General features: G+C 33.9%; 1 protein-coding gene and 1 pseudogene across 1 annotated transcript; one reads left to right on the top strand and one right to left on the bottom strand.

Moving 5' to 3' along the window:
- The first annotated feature begins 10,563 nt into the window (after window positions 1–10,563).
- LOC120212737 (flavonol 3-sulfotransferase-like) lies at window positions 10,564–11,638 on the top strand. Its single transcript, XM_039210951.1, has one exon. The coding sequence runs from the start codon at window positions 10,611–10,613 to the stop codon at window positions 11,613–11,615; it is 1,005 nt and encodes a 334-aa protein (XP_039066882.1). The 5' UTR covers window positions 10,564–10,610; the 3' UTR covers window positions 11,616–11,638.
- Window positions 11,639–12,836: 1,198 nt separating this feature from the next.
- LOC120212736 lies at window positions 12,837–18,406 on the bottom strand (annotated as a pseudogene).
- Window positions 18,407–21,892: the final 3,486 nt, after the last annotated feature.

The raw sequence follows: 21,892 nt of genomic DNA, 5'->3' as shown, positions 1-21,892 counted from the left end.
TTTTTTACTAATTTTATTATTTAAAATAATAAAAAAATCGGTAGCGGCTTTATTAGATGTATATTAAAACTGCCTCAAGTGAGCATTTCTCACTTTTAACGAGACATTTAAGTTTTTCAAAAAAATTCTAAATATTTAAAATATTTTTTTTACTAAAATATATATTTAAAGCTATCATTTTTGTCAAAATAAACTTTTAAAGTATTTTTTGATTGAACATAATGAGTGGCCTAGTGGTTAAAATGAGCATTGTTTTCTCTTGAAGTATTGAGCAATTTTTTAAGGTATGCGTTATCAATTATTAAGAAATATTATAAACATATTACCTTATACTCATCTTAGAATATTTTAAAAAAAATCTTTAATTAATATCTCATTTAATATTTTAAAACTTAAATGAATAAAATTGAATACTTTAAATATATTTTAATTATTTATCCTAACGGGGCATGTTGAAGTTTATTTTAGAACTCACGATATTTGCTACAGTGAAATTGGACAAGTTCCTCTGGAAATAATTTTTTAATGGTCCAAAGTACGTAGACCCCATGTGAACCAATAGTTTGAACATTGTATAAGTTAACGAAAATACTTTTATTAGAAATTTGTACTGAAATGAGGATAGTCTTCTAGTACTTTCAACATAAACCTTCCTTGAAATTTTAGTGATCAGCTTCTCAAGAGTGATATTTCTCTTGAAGGATATTCTAACATAATGATTTGATGCGAAGACACCGCATGTTTCATCTTCCCTAATTTCTCCATCATAGTAAACAATAGTTGAAATACACCTTATTTTTAGAGTTTGAAAGATTGAGAGTCTCATATTGCAAAACAATAGATTAAATACAACTAATTAAATAAAATATACGAACTTAAATATAAATTAATGCTAAAACATTTAAAAAAATTCACAGTAAATTTAATAACACAATTTAACATTGTTATCGTCTCGGAAAAATGACTCGAGATTTGATCATTTCTTCCATTTTATACTCGCACAAAATAAAAAAAATAATTAGTACAAAAAATTAATCAAATAATTAAATTTAAAATAAAAATAAAATAATAAAAATTAAAAATCTACTTAGTTTGATAGAGAAAAATTATAGAAGGAAGAATTTCAAATTAAATTTGGGTGTGGTTTTATGTTTATTAACGATGCTATTTTATAGGGGAGAGGTGAGTGATTCCAGAATTCAAATAATGATGGAGTATCTAATAATTAAAGTAAATAATGGAAGATGTGCATGGCCACTCCTTCGTCGCATGTAAGAACCCCAAGAAGGCATCGATAGTGACTGCACTTTACCCTTACGTGGCGGCAGCTCAGATGAACCCCATAAAAGCGCGGATAATCATCCGTGCCTTTTTGCCACGCTGTCACAAAGGATGTTAGATCGGTAAAACTAGAACGATCGGTGTCTGATAGATAATAATTAAATGGGGCAAAATTCTTGAGATAATGTTGTGAAAAAAATTTCTTGAGATAATGATGTTGAAGAATTAATTGTTGAGATAAGACGTTTGCTACAGTCGTATCCTTGGTCGCCAGGTGGTCCGAACGACCTGTGCAGGTCGCCTTGTCGTCCGAGCTACCAAGAAAAGTTGCCAATCAATCCATGCAGCGTTGCTACGTGCATGGGCCATGCACTGTCCGTAGGTCGCCAAGCAATCCATGCGACCAAGCAAGGCTGCCATGTGATTGCTACTCCCTCCCTTCCATGGAATAATTGTTGCATTGCAGCATCCTTCATCGTCCGCCGTGAAATGTGCAGGTCGCCATGCAAACCATGCGACCAAGCCCGTGATCGTCTCTCTGAAGTTGCATGCCTCTACTCCCGCAGCATCATCAATTGTCCATGGCAGCAATAATTGTTGCATGATTTGCCTTTAACGCTCGTGATTCTTCGGTTGTAAGAAGAAAGAAAGGGAAAAGAAAGAAATGAAGAAGAAGAAAAGGCCCCGTAAGGTAATTTTTTAATTAGTTTAAATTATTAGTTTGTTAGTTGTTTGCCTAGTTAGAGCATAGTTTAGAGTTAGTTATATTATATAACAAAAATTAGTTTATTAGTTTGTTAGTTTAAGTTAGATTAATATTAAAGAATTATATTAAATTTGTTGTTGAATTATATTAATTGTATTAAATTTATATATCGTTATTTTATTAAAAATAGTTTTAGTTTAAATTATATTAAATTTTTTATTATGTTGTTTAATTTATATTAGTTTGTTTGTTTGTTGAAGTTATATTATATAAAAAAATTAGTTAATTAGTTTTTTAGTTTGTTAATTTAAGTTAAGTTTGATTATAATAAAAAAATAGTTTATTAGTTTAAGTTATAATTTGTTTTTGTTTAGTGTAAATTAGTTAGTTAACATTAGATTATATTAAATGATTTTTTAAAATATTATTGTTAATTGTTTTTACAGATTCATTCGAATGTCTGATCAAAATTCACTGCTGAGACTTGATAATCATCATATTTCTACTCATTGGGAATAATGGGTTATTATTATTTAATAAATTAAAATATTTTTTAATGAATTATTATTATTAATTATTTGAAGATTATTTTATGATTGTGATAAATTTTTTGATTTATTTAATTGTAGGAGGACGAGTAGCGAGTCCTTCTTCATCGGTTAAATATTCCTGCCAAGCCACACCAATTGATAGAAGAAAACTTGCAACAAGCTGGATTTACTATGTACATTTGTGCGAGAATACAAGTTGGTCTCAGGTTTGATCAGTGCGTTGATTGAACGTTGGAGACCATAAACGCACACATTTCATTTTCTGTGTGGAGAATGTACGATAACTCTGAAGGATGTGGCAATGCAACTCGGGCTCCAAACAAATGGGATGTCGGTGGTAATGAAAAATGAGTACAATAATGTGGAACAACTTTGCAGTGATTTTCTTGGGCAAATGCTAGTAAAACCAGAGTGTAACAGGTGGCGTGTGAGATTGTCATGGTTGAAGAATCAATTTTAATTCCAATGAAATAATACAAAACAAGAAATTATATATGCAACACGATCATATATATCGCAGTTGATTGGGAGAATTTTGATGCCGAATAAATCCGGTAATCTAGTTCACACTTAGTATCTTCTATTTTTAAGAAATTTTGTGAATACTATAGTTGGGGATCAGTGATATTGGCATTATTGTATCGTTAGATGTGCAAGGCGTTATTAGTCGTAAATAATAATAATACAGCAGAAATTGGTGGATGTCTGATGCTGCTACAATTATGGGTTTGGCATAAACTTTCGTTTTTGACACCGATTAGTCGGACTACGATTACCTTTCCACTTGTCGGAAAATAATATGAATTCTCTATTTTAATATAAATTATTAATTATAAATATTATTTTTGATTAAATATTGAACAAAATGACATATTTGTTTTGATTGATATACAGATGAATGCATAAAATAGAAGGCATAGAGTTGGTGCACAACAATATTGGATCTCAACAAAAGTAAAATTAATCAATAGTATAACAAACATCAATATTGACACCCATCAAAAACATCGTGCCTTCTATTTTATGCCTCATCTGTATATCAATCAAAACAAAAATATGATCATTTTGTTCAATATTTTTAATCAAATAAATAATTTATAATTAATATTTTATATTAAAATATAGAATTCATATTACCTTTCGACAAGTGGAAAGTCAATCGCAGTCCGACTAATCGGTGTCAAAAACATAAGTCTATGCCAAGCCCATGATTGTAGCAATATCAAATATCCACTGATTTCTGTTGTATTATTATTATTCATGACTAATGACACCTTGCATATCTGACGATACAAGAATCTCAATATCGTCGATCCATATCTATATCGCATAGTATTCACAAAATTTCTTAAAAATAGAAGATACTGAGTGTAAACTAGATTACTGAATTTATCCGGCATCAAAATTCCCCCAATCAACTGCAATATATATGCTCATGTTGCATATATAATTTCTTGTTCCGTACTATTTCGTTGGAGCTGAAATTGATTATTCAACCATAACAACCTCATACGCCACCCTTTACACTGGTTTTACTGGAGTTTGCCCAAGAAACGTACTGCAAAGTTATTCCATTATTATACTCATTTTTCATTATCTCGTCATCCCATTTGTTTGGACCCCAAGTTGCATTGCCACTTCCTCCAGAGTTATCGTACATTCTTCACACGGGAAATGAAATGTGCATTTATGGTCTCCAACGTTCATCGCACTGATCAAACCTGGGACCAACTTGTATTCTCGCACAAATGTTACAAGTAAAATCCAACCTATTGCAAGTTTTCTTCTATCAATTGGTGTGACTTGGCCGGAATATTTAGCAGATGACGAAAGACTCACTGCTCGTCCTCCTGCAATTAAATAAATCAAAAAAATTATCACAATCATAAAATAATCTTCAAATATTTAATAATAATAATTCATTAAATAAATATTTTATTTTATTAAATAATAATAACACCATTATTCCCAAATGAGTATAAATTTTGATTATCAAGTCTCAGCTATTCGAATGAATCTGTAAAAAATGAGCTGTGGATTTTGGTCAGCTATTCGAATGAATCTGTAAAAAAATTAAACAATAATATTTAAAAAAATCATTTAATTTAATCTAATGTTAACTAACTAATTTACGCTACACAAGAACAAAAAAATAATAAATTATATCTTAAACTAATAAACTATTTTTTATTATAATCCAACTTAACTTAAACTAACAAACTAAAAAACTAATTAACTATTTTTATATATAATATAACTTCAACAAATAAACAAACTAATTAAACGAATATAATAAAATTAATATAATTTAAACTAAAACTATTTTTAATAAATAACGACATAATAAATTTAATATAATTCAATATAATTCAACAAACACATTTAATATAATTCTTCGGCATTAATCTAACTTAAACTAACAAATTAATTAACTAATTTTTTTATATAATATAACTAACCCTAAACTATACCCTAACTAGGCAAAATAATTAACAAACTAATTAAAAAATTACCTTATGATCCTTTCTTTCTTCTCCCTTTCTTTCTTCTTACAACCGAACCCCCCACCCAATATATAACAACCCGGTTGCAATAATGCAACAAATTATTGCATGCATTAAGAATCATGGGCGTTGAAGGCAAATCATTCAGCAATTATTGCTGCCATGCAGTAGTTGCTGCTGCTGCAGCAGTAGAGACATGCAACATTTAGAGAGGCGATCAAGGGGCTTGGTCGCATGGCGACCTAAGTGGTCGCATGGCGACCTAAGTGGTCGCACGGCTTGCATGGCGACCTGCATAGACATTTCACGGGCGGGCGATGAAGGCTGCTGTATTGCATCAATTATTCCATGCAAGGGAGAGAGCAACTTGGTTGCAACGATCACATGGCGACTTTGCTTGGTCGCATGGATTGCTTGGCGACCTACGGATGGTGTATGGCCATGCACGCAACAACGTTGCATGGTTTGCTTGGCGACCTTTCTTGGTCGCTCAGACGACAAGGCGACCTACACAGGTCGTTCGGACCACCTGGCGACCAAAGATACGACTGTAGCAAATTTCTTATCTCAACAATTAATTCTTCAACAGTATTATCTCAAGATTTTTTTTCACAACATTATCTCAAGAGTTTTGCCAATTAAATGGTTGTATGATTTTTAGGTAAAAAAAGGCCAAAGAAAATACTACTAAAATTTTAAAAATACAACTAAAAAAGATTAATTTTATATCAACAAGACAGAATCTTGACCGTTAGATGTCCTTGTCTCTTTGGGCAGGGGGGGTCATCGAACGGCTAAAAAGAAAGAGCTGGTCCCATAAAAACATCGAGGAACTCAAGGCACTCAAAGAAGTAATCAGACATGCATAAAATGGGCGGTCAGAGATAAAGACGCCATGCATAAAGACACGTGTCACGCATCTTTCAAATTGCAGTCACCATAGAGAAAAAGCTGACTAGACTAGAAATTCACATGCATCGTTCATTCAAATACGAAAAATGATAATTTATTGGATAAATTATCTATTTTATCATTTAAAAATTATATATAATTGTATCATTATAAAATAATACTATATTATTATTTAAAAAAATTATAAGTATTTAAGGGTGAATCGAAATGGGGCATGTAGGAGCAATCTTTTGCTTGAAATTTCTAAATTCTTTTATATTATATATTAATAATTTATTGTCATCTCATAAGATTTATAAGTGTACACATAATATAAAATAATATAAAATTATATAAAATTTATGTCTATCTTTATAGTAATATCATTGTTAATTTTAATTTTTTAACAAGTAATTGAAACAGAACTAAAATAACAACCAAATTAAATAACCATATTAGCACTAGTGACGGTAAAATCAGTATTCATTTAACTCATATTACCACTAGGGAGAGTATAAAGAAGACAAAAAAATCAGTAGAATCTGTGAAGCTGAAAGAATAAAAGTGGAGGAAAAAACATGCATACCTTTGAGAAGAAGGGTACATTACATACAATATCCATAACCTACAAAAAGAAGAGAGATCATAAAGAAAATAAGCGAAAACCCAGTATTAAAAAACGCAGAAAATGAATGAAAAGAAAGAGATGACGAACAAAGTGGGATGGGCAGGAAGCAGGAGGCATTGAAAGCATAAATATGAAGCATGAGGCTGGACTGTGTTGGGAAGGAAACAAAGTGCATCTGAGTGGCAGAGGTGCGGTTTGAAGAGCTTTTGTAGGTTGCATTGCATCACTCCTTCAACAACAGACAAGGTTAAGAGTATGGATGGCAGTGCCCATGGAGGAGAGTAGAGGAGAGGAGTTCTACTTCAGATGGTAAAGCAGGAGAGAGATGAAAAGGTATGGTTAAGAGTATGGATGGCAGTGCCCATGTTTGATTGACTGTTTGACTCTCCTCCTCCTCCTAAATTTTAGGTGAGATGATTCTAATTTTTACGAGACCTCGAGAAACAAATAATGTCTGGTATGATTTTTGTATTGTGTTTGAAACTTTTAAAATCATGAATGAGACGATGGATCTACTGGGTTTGGAAGAAAGTAAGCTAATAACACAAAGTAAAGCAACCGTCAAATACTCAAAACCAAAGTGCATTATTGGCCTTTCTCAAGTTGCACATCAAAACAAGGAAAGACAATTGTGATTTGTGAACGAATCACATGATCCTTTTTCAACATTCCATGGTGATTGTTTGCAGCGATATGTTCTGATAAATTATAGCTTCCTCCAGAGAACTTAGCAGCTCCTCCATTCATCTTCAAGGTTTGCTAGTTCGTGGAAGAGTTTGTGGGTTGTTTTGTCTTGGATATTCTGGATTGAATTGCCTTGGATTTGAAATGTTTAAACCTATATATAGACCTTGTTGAGGTATTTGATTAATGCAATCCATATTTCGCGATCCCATTGACGAGGAGGATCTTCGAATGGTTTCTTCTGATGGCACGACTGGGAATGGTCCTTGACTAGAACCTGATTCCAACATTTGATTTGTTCTTTCTGAATTCATGCACCTTTTCTTCTCAGCAGCTCTAGGTAGAACATAGTTGTATAAAGAAGCATCAGGCCCTTGATTTATAGCTATTTGCTCAGTTAAAAAAGTTGGTAAAATTGGATGCATTGACCAAGGTGTCTGACAGAAGGGAATAGATAGAAAATTTTGAACAGATGATCCCAGCTTTCCTACCTTAAAGCCGGTTCCTTCCGTTCTAATGGCTTGGCCTTGATCAGCTTGATCTTCAGGCACTTGATGTTGATCGCCAAGATCAATAGTTTTTTTTTTTTTGCCTTTTATTCCTCTCTTCAAAGATCCACCCTCGGCAGCAGCGGCAGCAACAATAACAACAACAACAACAAGAGTCAAATAATCGGTCAAACATGCTAAGTCAACTATTTAACATGCCACATCTGTAGTTCTTTATTACAGTAACGATTGTTAATTGTTGTTAACGACAAGTGACCAATTTGTAACAAACGATAACGTTAATAATCGATTTGTGACTCTTAAAACGTCAATAATGAAAATAAAAATTTACTCAAACATTAGTGGCCATTTTATAGTTTACCAAGAAAACAAGTAGAAAAAAATGGAGAACTTAAAGATTTTGGGGATTTCGGGGTTTTTTTATTATTGAAAGTTGATAATTTTATTAAAAATAGAAAAATAACTAAAATTATAATGAATATTTACAAGCATAATCATAAACCTAAAATATAATTATGACATTTTTTATTATTGAGACAAAACTAACTACTTAGAACACATAAGGATCAAATAAGGAAAAATTAAAAACCTAACTAAAAATCTCGAATAAAATAAAGATACAAACAAATTTATCTGCATCAGTAAACAACCAACAAAATGTTATTAGATGCTCACGATTTCGATAGCTATGCCAATGATTTGGAGGATATCTCTTGCAAAATATTTAGTGCCCATTTTGATTAACTCTATATCATTTTTCTTTGGTTGAGCGACATGTATTTCCACTGTGCTTGTTTTTCTAATTATGAAGCATGACTCAACGATCCTACTCACATTGGACCGAGTGCTCAGGTGGTTTGATTAATAGAATCAAGTTATAGATTTAGACTTATTTTGATAAAATTGACTAAACGATATTTTATACCTTAAATTTTAATTATATGTATTTATAATGATTTTAATATGAGTGTTATGTATCTTCCAAATCTTTTTTATTATCACATGTTGGTATATGAAAACTTTAGAAGAATGAACCCTTTGGAGGAATTCTCTAACCTTGAGTGATTATAATTATTTTTATACTATTATAGACTAGCGTGATATGTTAGAACTATATAAAGTTAGGTAGTTAAATTCATTTATTTTGTTAATCTACGAGTAGCCATTATGATCCTAAATATGACAACACTAAAATTCATTATATAAACTTCTCATATAAGACTAAAAGGGATTTGAACTCTCTAAATCACGGATCATCCATCGACTTTATCTTATCACTCCTTTTAAAATTAACGATTGTACTTTTTCGTCCAAATCAGAAAGAGTGAATCATCAATGATTAGTGTATGTTCGGGAGCAGAAACAATACCAAACTTCTCAACACGAAAGACAAGAAGTTGCAAGACTATCGGATCGATGAATTAGGTAAAGTAGAGATAGTGTTTTTTAATACAAATAGAAGCCGTTAGTCTTATTAAAAAAATGAGAAAATATCCAAAATTCTAATGAAAACATACAATCATAAGCGTAAACACATACAAGGAAAATATTAAAAACACGTCCAAAAAACTTGAACAAAAGATCGATATAAACAGATCTGACTGCATCGGCAAACGAACCATAACAAGGGATGGAATTATTAAAAGACCATCGTAAATCGCAAATCAGAGTTGAACATCGTGAGACAACTATAATATCATATCCATTCTTGAAAATTTTAAATGAAAAGAACAATAAAACAATCAATAGAAAAGATAGAAAATTTGTCAACATACAATAAAAATATACTATAAAAATAGAGAAATACCTATCATAAAACATACTTATTGAAAACTAAAATTTCCTATAAAATCTTATGGCTGGTGCCGTAGCTTATTAACAAAGATGGAAAAAGAGAGAGAGAGAGAGAGAGAGAGAGAGAGAGAGAGCAAGCTGCTAAAAAGAATTAGATATAATTTGACTAAGCGGCATCAATTTTTAAGTAGAGATAGTATTTTTGAATCCTTTGATTTCGAACATCAATGACTACTAAAGCATGTGCCTAGAAATATAATTCGGTACGTTAGATATGCTTTAGACATGGTTTCGGTTATAAGGTAACAAAAAAGGTTTAGATTGCTATATAAAATGATTACTTGTGAACCAACGAGATTGGTTCAAGTGGTAAGTCGTTTGATATTATTTAAATAATGTCTTGAGTTCGAGTCTTTGTGTATATAGAAAAATTCCCGCTAGGAGACTCACCATATATATATAAAAAATAACTACTTGTGATGTAGTTACAATATGTTGTTATCAAATGCAAGTTGAACTTGTAAATAATATGAATACAAGTTGATCATATCAATTAAGTAAAAAAATTACCCGTATAATGTTGGAAAGGACATGTATGAAATGTTTGTTTAATGAACTTGCTATATGTCATTAAAATGACTTGTTTCCTTGATGATAACATAACTAATCAATTGTTCTTCTCTATATATTGTCATACAGTTAGATGTGCCATGTGACCATTTTTAAATGCCCAAATGCATTAAATTCAGTTTGTTTGCGCCGCCTGAAACGGACATGTTGATCATGGATCCAGCGATGATATTGTCTTTGGTAGGAAGATGACAGTTTATGGTAATAATTTATTTACATATAAATTTAAAGTTAAGATATAAATTAATATCAAGAGTTTGCTTGAATATAGATTAAAGATGAGACTATTATAACACAAAACGTCATCTTCCTACAAAAGACAATATGACAAATCATCCATTAATGAAGACAACTTCTTAGTGTAGAATAATTTCTTGCTCATCCTTCTTCCATCGAAAAAAATCTTTTCTTTTTCTTCCCTGGTAACCAGATATGGAATCCTTGTTCAACTCAAAGCTCATTGCATCCAAAAACACACCGGAATCCCTACACAAATATGAGGTGAAGATATCAACTCTCCCCAAAGAAAATGGTTGGAGTTCCATGATGACTCTTCGCTCATACCAACACTTTTGGTTCCATTCCTTCTTTCTCAAAGGAGCCATGCACGCTCAAGATCACTTCCAAGCTCAACCAGGTGACATCTTTCTCTGCAACTTCATGAAAACCGGTTGCACATGGCTTAAGGCCTTGAGTTTCAGCATCATAACCCGAACCCACTTCGACGATTCCAACACTCCAATCCGAAACGCACTGCCACACGACTGCATCCCGATGCTGGAATTTGGCGAGTACTACTCGCCCACAGGTCCCAAAATCCCACTCTACGGCTCACACATTCCATACACATGTCTGCCAAAATCAATAATACATTCACGTTGTAAAATAGTCTACCTTTGTAGAGACCCAAAGGACACATTTGTTTCCATGTGGCATTACTTCAAAAGGATGGTGGAAACCAACAAAACAGGCAAAGAAGTGTCCTTTGTTTCCATTGAGGAAGCCATTGATTTGTTCTGCAGAGGCGTTTCTTCTTTTGGACCGTACTGGGACCATGTGTTAGGGTACTGGAAAGCCAGCTTGGAACACCCTGAAAGGATATTGTTCTTGAGATACGAAGCCATGAAGGAGGAGACCGAATCATGTGTGAAGAAATTGGCTGAGTTCTTTGGGTGCCCTTTCAGCTTGGAGGAAGAAAGAGGAGGGAAAATAGAGGAGATTATAGAGTTGTGTAGCTTTGAGAGTTTGAGTAATTTAGAGGTTAATAAGAGTGGTAAACAGGTGAAGAAGGATGGGTATATGGAGAACAGTGCATATTTTAGGAAGGGGAAAGTTGGAGATTGGAGGAATTATTTGAGTGATGAGATGGGTAATCGGCTTGACAACATCATGGAGGACAAATTGACCGGTTCTGGATTCAGCTTCCTCAACAAATAAAGCTTGCTCTTCCTCATCACAATTTTCACCTTTCTATGTTCTTGTTTCTGTTAATGTTGCTGAAAAGTTCAAAAAAAAATCTCAGTCTAAAACATGTTTCGTTGTGAACTTTTGAGTTAATTTTCTCTTTGATTCACATAATTTCTTTAACATAAAAAGAAAATCTTAAAATTGTTTATGAATTTTGATTTAATCCCCGTTTTACGTAACTTTTTAAATTCAATTTTAGCTAAAAAAAACTCGTTTTTATTGCAAAATCAATGTTAATGAGTAAAACATAAAGAAAAAATACGGTTGTTTCAAACCAATCGTAAAAGCTAATATTTTTTTCATTTTTAATTTTGTATTTGGGAGCAAATTATAATTTTACCCTTATTAATGTATAAGCTTCACTCAATTATATATTTATATTTTATTTTAATAATTTATTATTAAAATCTTTAAAAATAATAATTAATAATTTATTTTAATTATTTAAAATTAAATAAAATTCATGGTTTATATATTAAAATATTAACAGTGAGTTATTATAAAATATATTTTTATTATAATTAACGAGTTATCTTAAAATATTTCATATATTTTTATTATTATAGTTTAAATGATATATTTATATCATAGTATTAATAAGTATGAATATAATTTAAATTTTATATTTTTAATTTATAACATAATGTCAATAATAGACATGTTATCTTTTCAAACTCACTTTTTAATAATAATTTCAAATTTGAGACCTCCAATAAAATATATCAAGTGAGCAGCACTAACTATATTTTTTTGAGTTTGAGGTCACATTAATTGAAAAAAATGATTTGGGTCAGATTGATTGTTTTTTTCAAAGCACAAAGCTTTAAATGCCGTTTTGACTAAATAAACAATACAAAATTTTAGTGAATACAAATAAAATTGAAGGCCACCAATAAAATAGTTAACTAAAAACAGTTTAAATTTCAGAATGGACACCGGAGAAAGGAAACCCACCACCGACCATATGTAGATGCAAATAACTTGAGCAATGGTAGCTAAAAATTTATCTTCATGAAATACAGGATAGAACCAGTTTGCACATTTATAGACCTGAATGAAGAAAAAACCATTTGAAGCTTATCTATCTACATTTGGCATAAACATGATAGAATAATACCTTAAGACATGGAAATTTCCCATTAACAGTAATTATTTTATTTGAAATATGGAAACTAAACTACCATCTCATGCTCTAAACAACAACTTTCACAGGCTTGCTTTAGACAATGCTTTTAAAGCTTCAGATATCTCCTGTGGCGTTGCTCCACCTTTAATACTATTGATCAAGGGGCTGTCCGAAGGGACGATGTCGTTTTTAAAGTCCATTGTTCGGAGCAACGCTTCGGAGCCCTTTGTCACCACTTCCTTCATGATCAAAGTCTTATGAGCCCCTGCTATCAATTCCTCGTAATCGGTGTCTCCAGTTTCGCCGACGATGACAAACATGTTTGTGACATTCAGCCTCCAACGCACGAAAAGGTACCTAATAATCAGAACGAACAGGTTAATCCGATGAATAAGTAATGATCCGAAAGTTGATTATAATCAAGTCCTGGTACAGTGAGGACCATGAAAAAAGAGAATAACAGTGATTGAATAACTACACATGAAATCAACTTAAAAAATCAACAATGGAATTCTAGAGTATTAATCAACTTTATCATGAATGAAAGATCTTACAAAAAAAAACCTCTTATTAGATGAAATAGAACATGATATTAGTTGTCTTGAGATTGATATGGACTTAGTTTACATGTTACATATGCCCATATGCACCTTTGATTGTCTCATTTTTAAAGCATTTAAACCTATAACACCTGGAGTTGAGTGTGAGATACGGGCATGTGTCGGACACCGGTATGTTCACTTTTTTCTAAGTTTTACCATGTTTTGGAGGGAGGATCATATCCGAATGCACATGTTGGATACAAGTATCAGACATGTACCTTAAGAATCAAGATCCATCTTAATATAAAAAATCAGTCTCATAAGTTTATAGAACTCTACCTGAGTGCCTGTGCTCGAGATGCAAGGAGAGGGACAACTTGTATTCTAGTTGAGTTCCTGCAATACATCGGATGGCAACGGAGACCTCGCATCCTAAGCTTCTGCCTCAAATCATCGACTTTCTTTGCCTGTAAAAGCAGCCACCATAAGATCCAAACAACAAATTCTATTAATTCATGTCACCAATGTGTGTGTATATATATATATATACCTTAGTCAGATCCTTTACAAAGTATGAAACACAGTGGGCATTGCTCGATTTCACATCTTCCTCGACACAAGGAGAATTTTGTTCACCCTCAGGGTTCATCAACTTGCAAATTGTCTTCTTTAGACCCTCATAGCCCCAATGAAAGGCGACATGAGACGCATAATCAGGATCGACAAAAAGCTTTCCATCTTCTGCTGTGTAAGTTCCAGGGTAATACACTTCACTGCCACTGCCACAGATCAGAGCATCAAAATCATTTACTTGAATCTTTGCTGATTTCAAGAACTCTACTGTTTCTGAGACTGGCATAGCAGTTGATATAGCAAACCCAGTCAGTTTTGCAATTTGAGCGTCCAGCCAAATGGCCTTAAATATGTCTTGTATAATTTGAACCATCTTCTTGTCAGGGAACCCCTTGCTGTCATAGCAGTCAAGTGTTAAAACAACTAATCTACGCCGCCACCTCAAAATAGGATACTTGCTTCCCACATTTTCAAGCTTCACTCCTTCAGTTTCTTTCGAATTTGTTTCCGGCTTATTTATCTTGCTTAGGACTCGTTTTACTTGGTCTTGCAGCTCAGGTTCACCAGAAGATGAAGCTACAGGGTCAAGAGATCCAGTTAGTGAAGCTTTATCTCCATCAACTGAGAGCCTAAGGGACATGTCTTGCACGTCTTTAAGTGAGTCATTTAAAGATGATGCTTCTGCAGAGACGTCATCCTCCGGTGTATCTGTTTGCCACTGAGGATGTCTCATTCGACAAGCTGCCACCTTCGTCAAGTATGTACGGCAGTGTTCAGGCCATGAGTACAGATGTATATTCTTCCAACCATTCTTTCTGCACTCATGCCATAAGTTTTTCTCCGATACCAACTTCAACAGGGCATCAGAAATCGCTTTCTGATCATGGGGATCCACCAGAAGGCCATTATTTAGTGCCTAAAATCCATCAGAAAGGGGAAAAAAAGTAATGTCAAGAATTGAACTATTGTAACATTTTGTAGAAGAACCGTACAGACGACAATGTGGATGTTCAGAATCTTTCAACAAATAGCTCCTCTCAAGTTAGTTTTTTAGTCCCTTGTTCTGAAAGATCTGGAAATTCCACCAGAAATATCTAATGATTGAAAGATATATTCATCAATATTACCCGCTGGATGTCAACCGGACCACCATTTTTTGTTGCCACCATCGGCAGGCCATGGGCTGCTGCCTGAATTATATCAAATAAATAGAGAGAAAGATTATATCTCATTGAACTTGATAAGATGGCATTCAAAAACAAATTTCAACCGATAAAAAACCAACCTCTATCAACGTAAGTCCAAAAGGCTCAACCAGAGCTGGATTTATGAAAACTCCCTGTGATATTTACATACAGTTAATATAAAAACAATAGCACATGAACTAGTTCCAACAAAAATGAACTTTAGTTAACCTTTGTTTTTGCTGCAAGTCGATAAATATCGGGAACATCAGCCTGTTTATGATGCTTTGGATAGGCAACCTGTCCATAGAGGTCATACTTGTCAACAAGTTTCAACACTGTTATGAGCACACTAGCACTTGGACCAGTCATTTCATCAATATCATCCCGGTTCCCCATTATAAGTGTCTGCAAAAAAAATAGTATTAGTAGCCTTTCTTCCACTCTGTAAATCAAAATTGTCGCACAAACTAACTTACAAGATTAGCAAACTCTCGTAAAGGACGACATTCTCCAAAGGCTTTCAAAAGATTGGTTATGTTCTTCTTTGGATCAGGTCTAGATAAGGCCAAGATCATCGGCTTGTGGGGATTTGTAAGAAACCTCATCACCTGCCAACGTTAGGAAGAATCAATAACAGATCTGTTAAATGAGTGTATAACATAGCTGACCTACTTACTTCTGACCATATTGTTGGAATTGCCTTCGGAGAAGATCCATCAGTACCTCCTCCAATAACCGAGACAATTTCTCCATCAATCTCAGGGGCATCTTCTTGAACTACAACATTGCTGAAGTCCATGCCAGGGGGAATAACCTGCAAACAAATTGTACTTCAAAGCTAAAATAAGAGGTGCAAACCATATAGTTCAGTATCATCTCATTGATCGAGACAATGCGGAGTTAACAATATGTTTCAGAACAAGGAAAAATATACTTCTGTGGTAATTCTCTTTTCACATCATCTGTAACACCCATATGAAAGAAGCAGTGATCAATACAATATCTCGAAATAGGGGAAAAGAGAGGAAAAAAGGGAGAAATATTGTTACCACCATTCTTGGCATGTATCGACCATGACAGTTTACCCCATGTCTAGCACGGGCACGTAATACTTTTTCGAGCTTGACATCAAACCCATCATAAAGCCCCCACTGCTCTTCAATCTCTTGCTGCGTACTAGTGATAACTAGTTCTGCAACATCAAGGGAAAATTCTTCTGCTTCAATTCTTCTCATAATCTTGTATGTTGAATTGATGTCTTCCTTTGACTGTCGTCCTTGTTTAAGAAGCTGCTCAAGCTTGTTTCTCCCAAGAGAGTGCCCTGTTAAAACCATGGGGACGTTTAAAGCTCCTGAGAGAAGAGCAGCACTGTCCCCTGCATCAGCATAATGACCATGGATAACATATGGCCATACAGGTTGCCCCCCACCAATTTGTTCACCGAGAACTTTTGACATATTAAGAATGTGAGCCAGAGAACCATCTACAAATTCCTGAATATAAGGCCACAATAATTCTTTATGAAGGTACTTATCACGTGGACCAAATGGGATCCTTATAATGTACGCCCCGCTACTCTCTCCAACATCGTTTCCATCTGCATCTTCACTGGCGGTCGTTAACATTTCTGTAGGCTCGCCATAGCTCCAATCAACTTCAGGTGATAAGATTTGTCGAGTAAAAGATCTACCCTATACACTCCCGGCATCTTTGCAAGAGCCCTAGACAGCTCTACCACATATTTGACCTGTGGACCATTTTATTGTTTTAAAAACATAAAATAAATTAAGTGAAGTCAAAATGCAAGCAATAATTGTAGAATACAGCATTTACCTGTCCACCAGTGTCAGAATCTCGACCAAGCTCCATGTTTTCTCCTCGGACTAACCCATGCAAACTGGTTTACAGAGAAGAAATATAGCAGTGTTTCAATTGAATTGTTAATGCAGAATTCCTTACATAATCTCTGAAGTTTCCCTTTCATTAAAATGCAAGCAAGTCATTCCACTTGGAGTTTAATTATTATGGTAACTTTCAGGCAATGTTATTCGATTTACATTCTTTTTGCTTCTATGAATAATGAAATGAAGAAATTTAAGAATACATGCACTAAAAAAAATGTCCATTAATGAATTGTGCAACCCATTGGGAAAATGAGAGACACGGATGATGGTTGTTTCCAACTGCTCCAATAACAAATCTTAAGATGAATTCAAGATTAATGCATAGTAGGAGGGAAAGTGATACCTGATAAGGATTATGTAAAGTTTCTTTCCCTTCTTGTCCTCTGACCAGACTTCCAAGTTGGAATAGTTTATTTGGAACGTCTTCCTCGTGGTCTCAGCGCTCATCAACTCACTAACAGCATCTCCCTTCTCTCCTTCTGACAAGTCTTCAACCAAGTCCTCAGTGGCATCCTTGCGCACAAGTTCACGTTCCCATTTCCGCTTTGCCAATCGTTGCAGTTCTTCCCATTCCAACTATTTACATCATAAGATTTTGATTTGAGTACTCTAAATTGCTTCACTCTCAGTAAGTAAAAACTCATTTCAGGTTTCTTGGAGCTCAAGCTATGTTATCGACTTATTTTATTTGAAGGGGTAAATGTCACACTTTAGAAATATTCTAGAAAAATTCTCATTTAGCCATATCCAGGAAGAAGCACTTACATAATTGTCCATTCACAGAGTTAACTATCTTCATTAAGGAATTTGTTCAAACACAAGGTACCATACAGCTAGATGAGAAGTATAAATATGAAAGCCATAAATTAAGAATCAAAATAGTCCTTGCACACGCATAGGACATCCAAAGACATGCACACCAAGTTATATGCATATTTATACATACATAATTACATACACCGCATATCTATAAAGAATACATCACTGAGTTAATTATCTTCAATAAGGAATTCGTTCACACAAGGTACCATACTACATGAGCAGATATACATACATATAAACATGCATAGTTACATTGCATTACATACACACACATATATGATAAGGATAGAGGAGGGGACCTGCTTCTTTCTACGGGTAAGGTGCCAAATGCGCCAGCACATGTTCTCGAGCCTTGAACTACGTTCCCTGGCATTCCGGGTGGCGACAACCTTGATCCATGTCCTATGTAGATCGGTTTCATCAACACCAGTGACCACCTCTTCAACAAAGTACTTTGTCGGATTGAAGTGACCCCTTTCTCTCAAATCCACAGACGGCTTTTGCTGCTCCTCGATGGCTGCTGCCCCACTGTCCAGTATCGCTTCCAAGTACCCATTTATCCACTCGTTCGCTGCCATTGCCCTTCTTTCACTTCCGTGTCTCCTCTTGGACTAAGAAAACAAATGGGGTTTTTTTTTTTGTCTTGGTTTCTTCTACATTGAATGGAAAATGAGAAGGCTAAACATTTTTGTTCCAAAAAGGAAATTTGAAAATGGATGAATCAGTTGAGGTTGGACAGAGTCGTGGGAGAGAAGGAAGGGAGAGAGGTGCATGCAAGAGGGAACACGTGGATTAAAGAGATGAAGACACGTACGCAGAAGATGAATGCACGAATGTCACACAGTTTGGATATGCAATACAAGGTGTGATGTTTTTGTTTCTTCACGTTGTCCGCTTCTTATTGCTGCTTTTCCTTTCGGTCTCCAACAGATTGTTTTCCCCCCCTTCTAATATCAATATTGTTTTGTTTGTAGCTACAAATTCTTTTAAAATTTATGAAATAAGGGTTGCATCTATAGTTATAAAACCTTAATTGTGGCTCCACTATGTTCTTATTATAATCCAGCTAAGCAGTATATTGATATAAATTTGGCATCTTAATTATATTAATTTTGCAATTGGTTTTTTTAGTTTCAGATTTTGATTATTTTCCTTCCATTTTAATGCGTTTCATGCCCATACATAAAAAGTAATTCTAAATAATGGATAGAATTATAAATTTATATTAAAAATATTAAGGTTATATACTAATACTATAAAAAAAAATCGATTAGCTACGTGAATGGTGTATTTAGATACATAAATTTTACTTGTTTGTTAATTCGAGCTTAATTAATTAATAATTGGATTAAAAACTTGAATATCATGATAATAAAATAACTAGTTAAAATTAAATTAATAAGATTATTTTAACTTTTTTTTAAAGACTTCAACGCTAGTGGTAATAAAAGTAAAAAAATGTTGTGGGGATTGAATAATTGCTCTCAAGAAATTATCAAAATATATGATAATTTTAGAATTGATATTTTTATATAATTTGAGGGTGATTAAAATTTCGGTTTCAAACATAATCTAAGAAAAATATTCAATCCCCCTGCTCATGTTATTTTAACACATGTTTGGAGGTTCAACATGTTAAATTCGAAACGGATGCTCTTGAGGTTATGAAAATTCCATTCCAGGCTCTAGCGGAAGTGTCTTGGTAGTTACTATTAGGGTTGCACATAATTCGGATTTCAATCCGATCCGGATCGATTTTTATCCGATCCGGTTTTTTCCCATAGAAAAAAAACCGGTTTATAAAATAACCGGTTCGGTTTCTAACCGGTTTGGAGGGCCGGATATCCTAACCGGTGTAACCGGTTTCGGTTTTAAAAAATCGGTTTTTTTAAAAAACCGGTTATAAAAAAACCGATTTTAATATTCCAGATTGCTCATAGGGAACCGATTCCCCCCCAAGGGGTACCGATTCCTCACTGAATGGTTTGGCTCCGAGATTTCCAGAATGCTCGGAGGGAACCGATTCCCCCATAGGGGTACCGATTCCCCCTATTCAACGGTCGAAATATTTGAATTTTACACTTAGGGAACCGATTCCCTATGAGAGGAAACCGATTCCCTATGAGAGGGTACCGATTCCCCCATGCTCTAAGCATTTTTATTAAATGTTTTCACACTTAAACGGCTATATTATCTTCATTAATTATCACTAACGTTCAGAAGTGATTCAAGGTGTATTTAAGCAAGCTTAGAAGCCATTGATCAAAGACAAGAAACATCAAGCAACTAGAATCAAGAGAGAATCAAGAGAAAGCATCAAACCTCAAGTTCGATAAATTCAAATACTTAATTGAAATACTTAATTAACTCAACATAATTGAAATACTTAAATACTTCCAAGTTTGATAAATTCAAATACTTAAAAACTTCCAAGTTCGATAAATTCAAATACTTAAAAACTTCAAGTTCGATAATTGAAACAAAGTTTACGATAATTGAAATAAAGTTATAAAATAAACTACATTGCCATCTCTTCTTCATCATCTTCGCCTTCTTCGTTTGGAGGGGATATTCCAAGTTCGACTTCTTCAATGTGTAAGTTTGCTTCCAAATCGGCATCAATTGCATCTTCTAGGGTGGTGATATGTTGCTTACAAGCCGCTCCATCCAAATAATCCTTTAAACAAATGCATACTTCCACCGACTCGGGACTTAGTCTTGATCTCCGTTGTGATATAACCCTGCCACTAACAGAAAAAGCGGATTCCGAAGCTACCGTAGAAGCTTGGACGGTTAGTAAATCACGGGTCATGGCGGCTAGAATCGGAAATTGTGCTTCCTTTTCTTTCCACCAAGCCAAAATATCTAAACTTTCAAACTCTTCAAATGTCATTTTTGATAGAAAATCGCATGACATGTAATTTCCCAACTCGCTACTTGGGGTGGTAGTACGTGATCGTTTGGATTGGAAATTTACAAGAGTGTTAAAAAGATTCAAATTTATGTTACTTGGACGTCTACTAGATGATTCCGCATTCATTCTCATTTGATCGTGTATTACACTACTTGATCCGTATTTAGTTAAATAAATTGCAAACATGTCTCGAAAACATTTGTTAAAATAATTTATTTGGTTTTGGACAAAGTTGGGTTCATCATCGGTTAGATTAAAAGCAAACGCAATTTGTTCAATTAGTGTTTCAACCCCACCAACATTTAACGTTGGTTTAAAGCGGCGGCACAAGTAAAAATGGGGGGAATCTCCTTAAAATATTTTAAAAGTTTTTCCTTCATTGCAAAGCCAATTTCTTGAAAAACTTCGGTTTCAAATTCAAAGTCATTTAGTCAGGTAGCCAACAAAAATATTTGATTAAGAACCAACGGGCTAGTAGGGTAATAAACACCGGATAAAAAAGTTGTTGCATTTTTAAAAACCTCAAGCAAATCGGTTATTTTGGCTATAGTTTCCCAACTCGAATCCGAATAAATGTTTGGGACATGACCCCTCTAGAAAAGCCGATCGTGAAATGTTTGCAATGTTTCCCTTTGCCTTAAGGCAGTATGCATCATCATCCAAGTTGAGTTCCAACGAGTTGGACAATCCAAATTAGGACCCAAAGCTTTTTTATTAACAGACTTACAAAATCGTTTATAATCATTTAGTCTTTTATTGTTGTTACAAAGAATCGATTTTATCATTGTTTTAAATTCTAATCTAATTGGCTCAATAACCTCCAAACCGGCTTGCACGGATAAATTAATTATGTGTGCAACGCAACGGGTATGAAAAAATGCACCGTCTAAAATCGGTGAAAGTAATATTTTCAATCTTGGAACCGCGTTTGTATTATTCGATGCATTATCAAAGGATATAGAAAAAACTTTATTTTCTAATTTATAAAGACAAATTACCCGTTTTAAAAGTGTAAATAATTAGCACTGGTATGCGGCTCACCGAATAATTCAAACGCGATTGTTCTTTTCATCATTTGCCAATTATCTTGATCTAACCAATGTGACGTAACGGCTAAAAAAGAATTTCCGGTATTATGAGGGGAACTCCAAACGTCACATGTAAGCGACACACCATAAC

The sequence above is a fragment of the Hibiscus syriacus genome, unplaced genomic scaffold, assembly GCF_006381635.1.
Source record: "Hibiscus syriacus cultivar Baekdansim isolate YM2019G1 unplaced genomic scaffold, ASM638163v2 tig00110015_pilon, whole genome shotgun sequence".
NCBI classification, from domain to species: domain Eukaryota; kingdom Viridiplantae; phylum Streptophyta; class Magnoliopsida; order Malvales; family Malvaceae; genus Hibiscus; species Hibiscus syriacus.
This window is presented reverse-complemented; position numbering and strand designations above follow the sequence as displayed.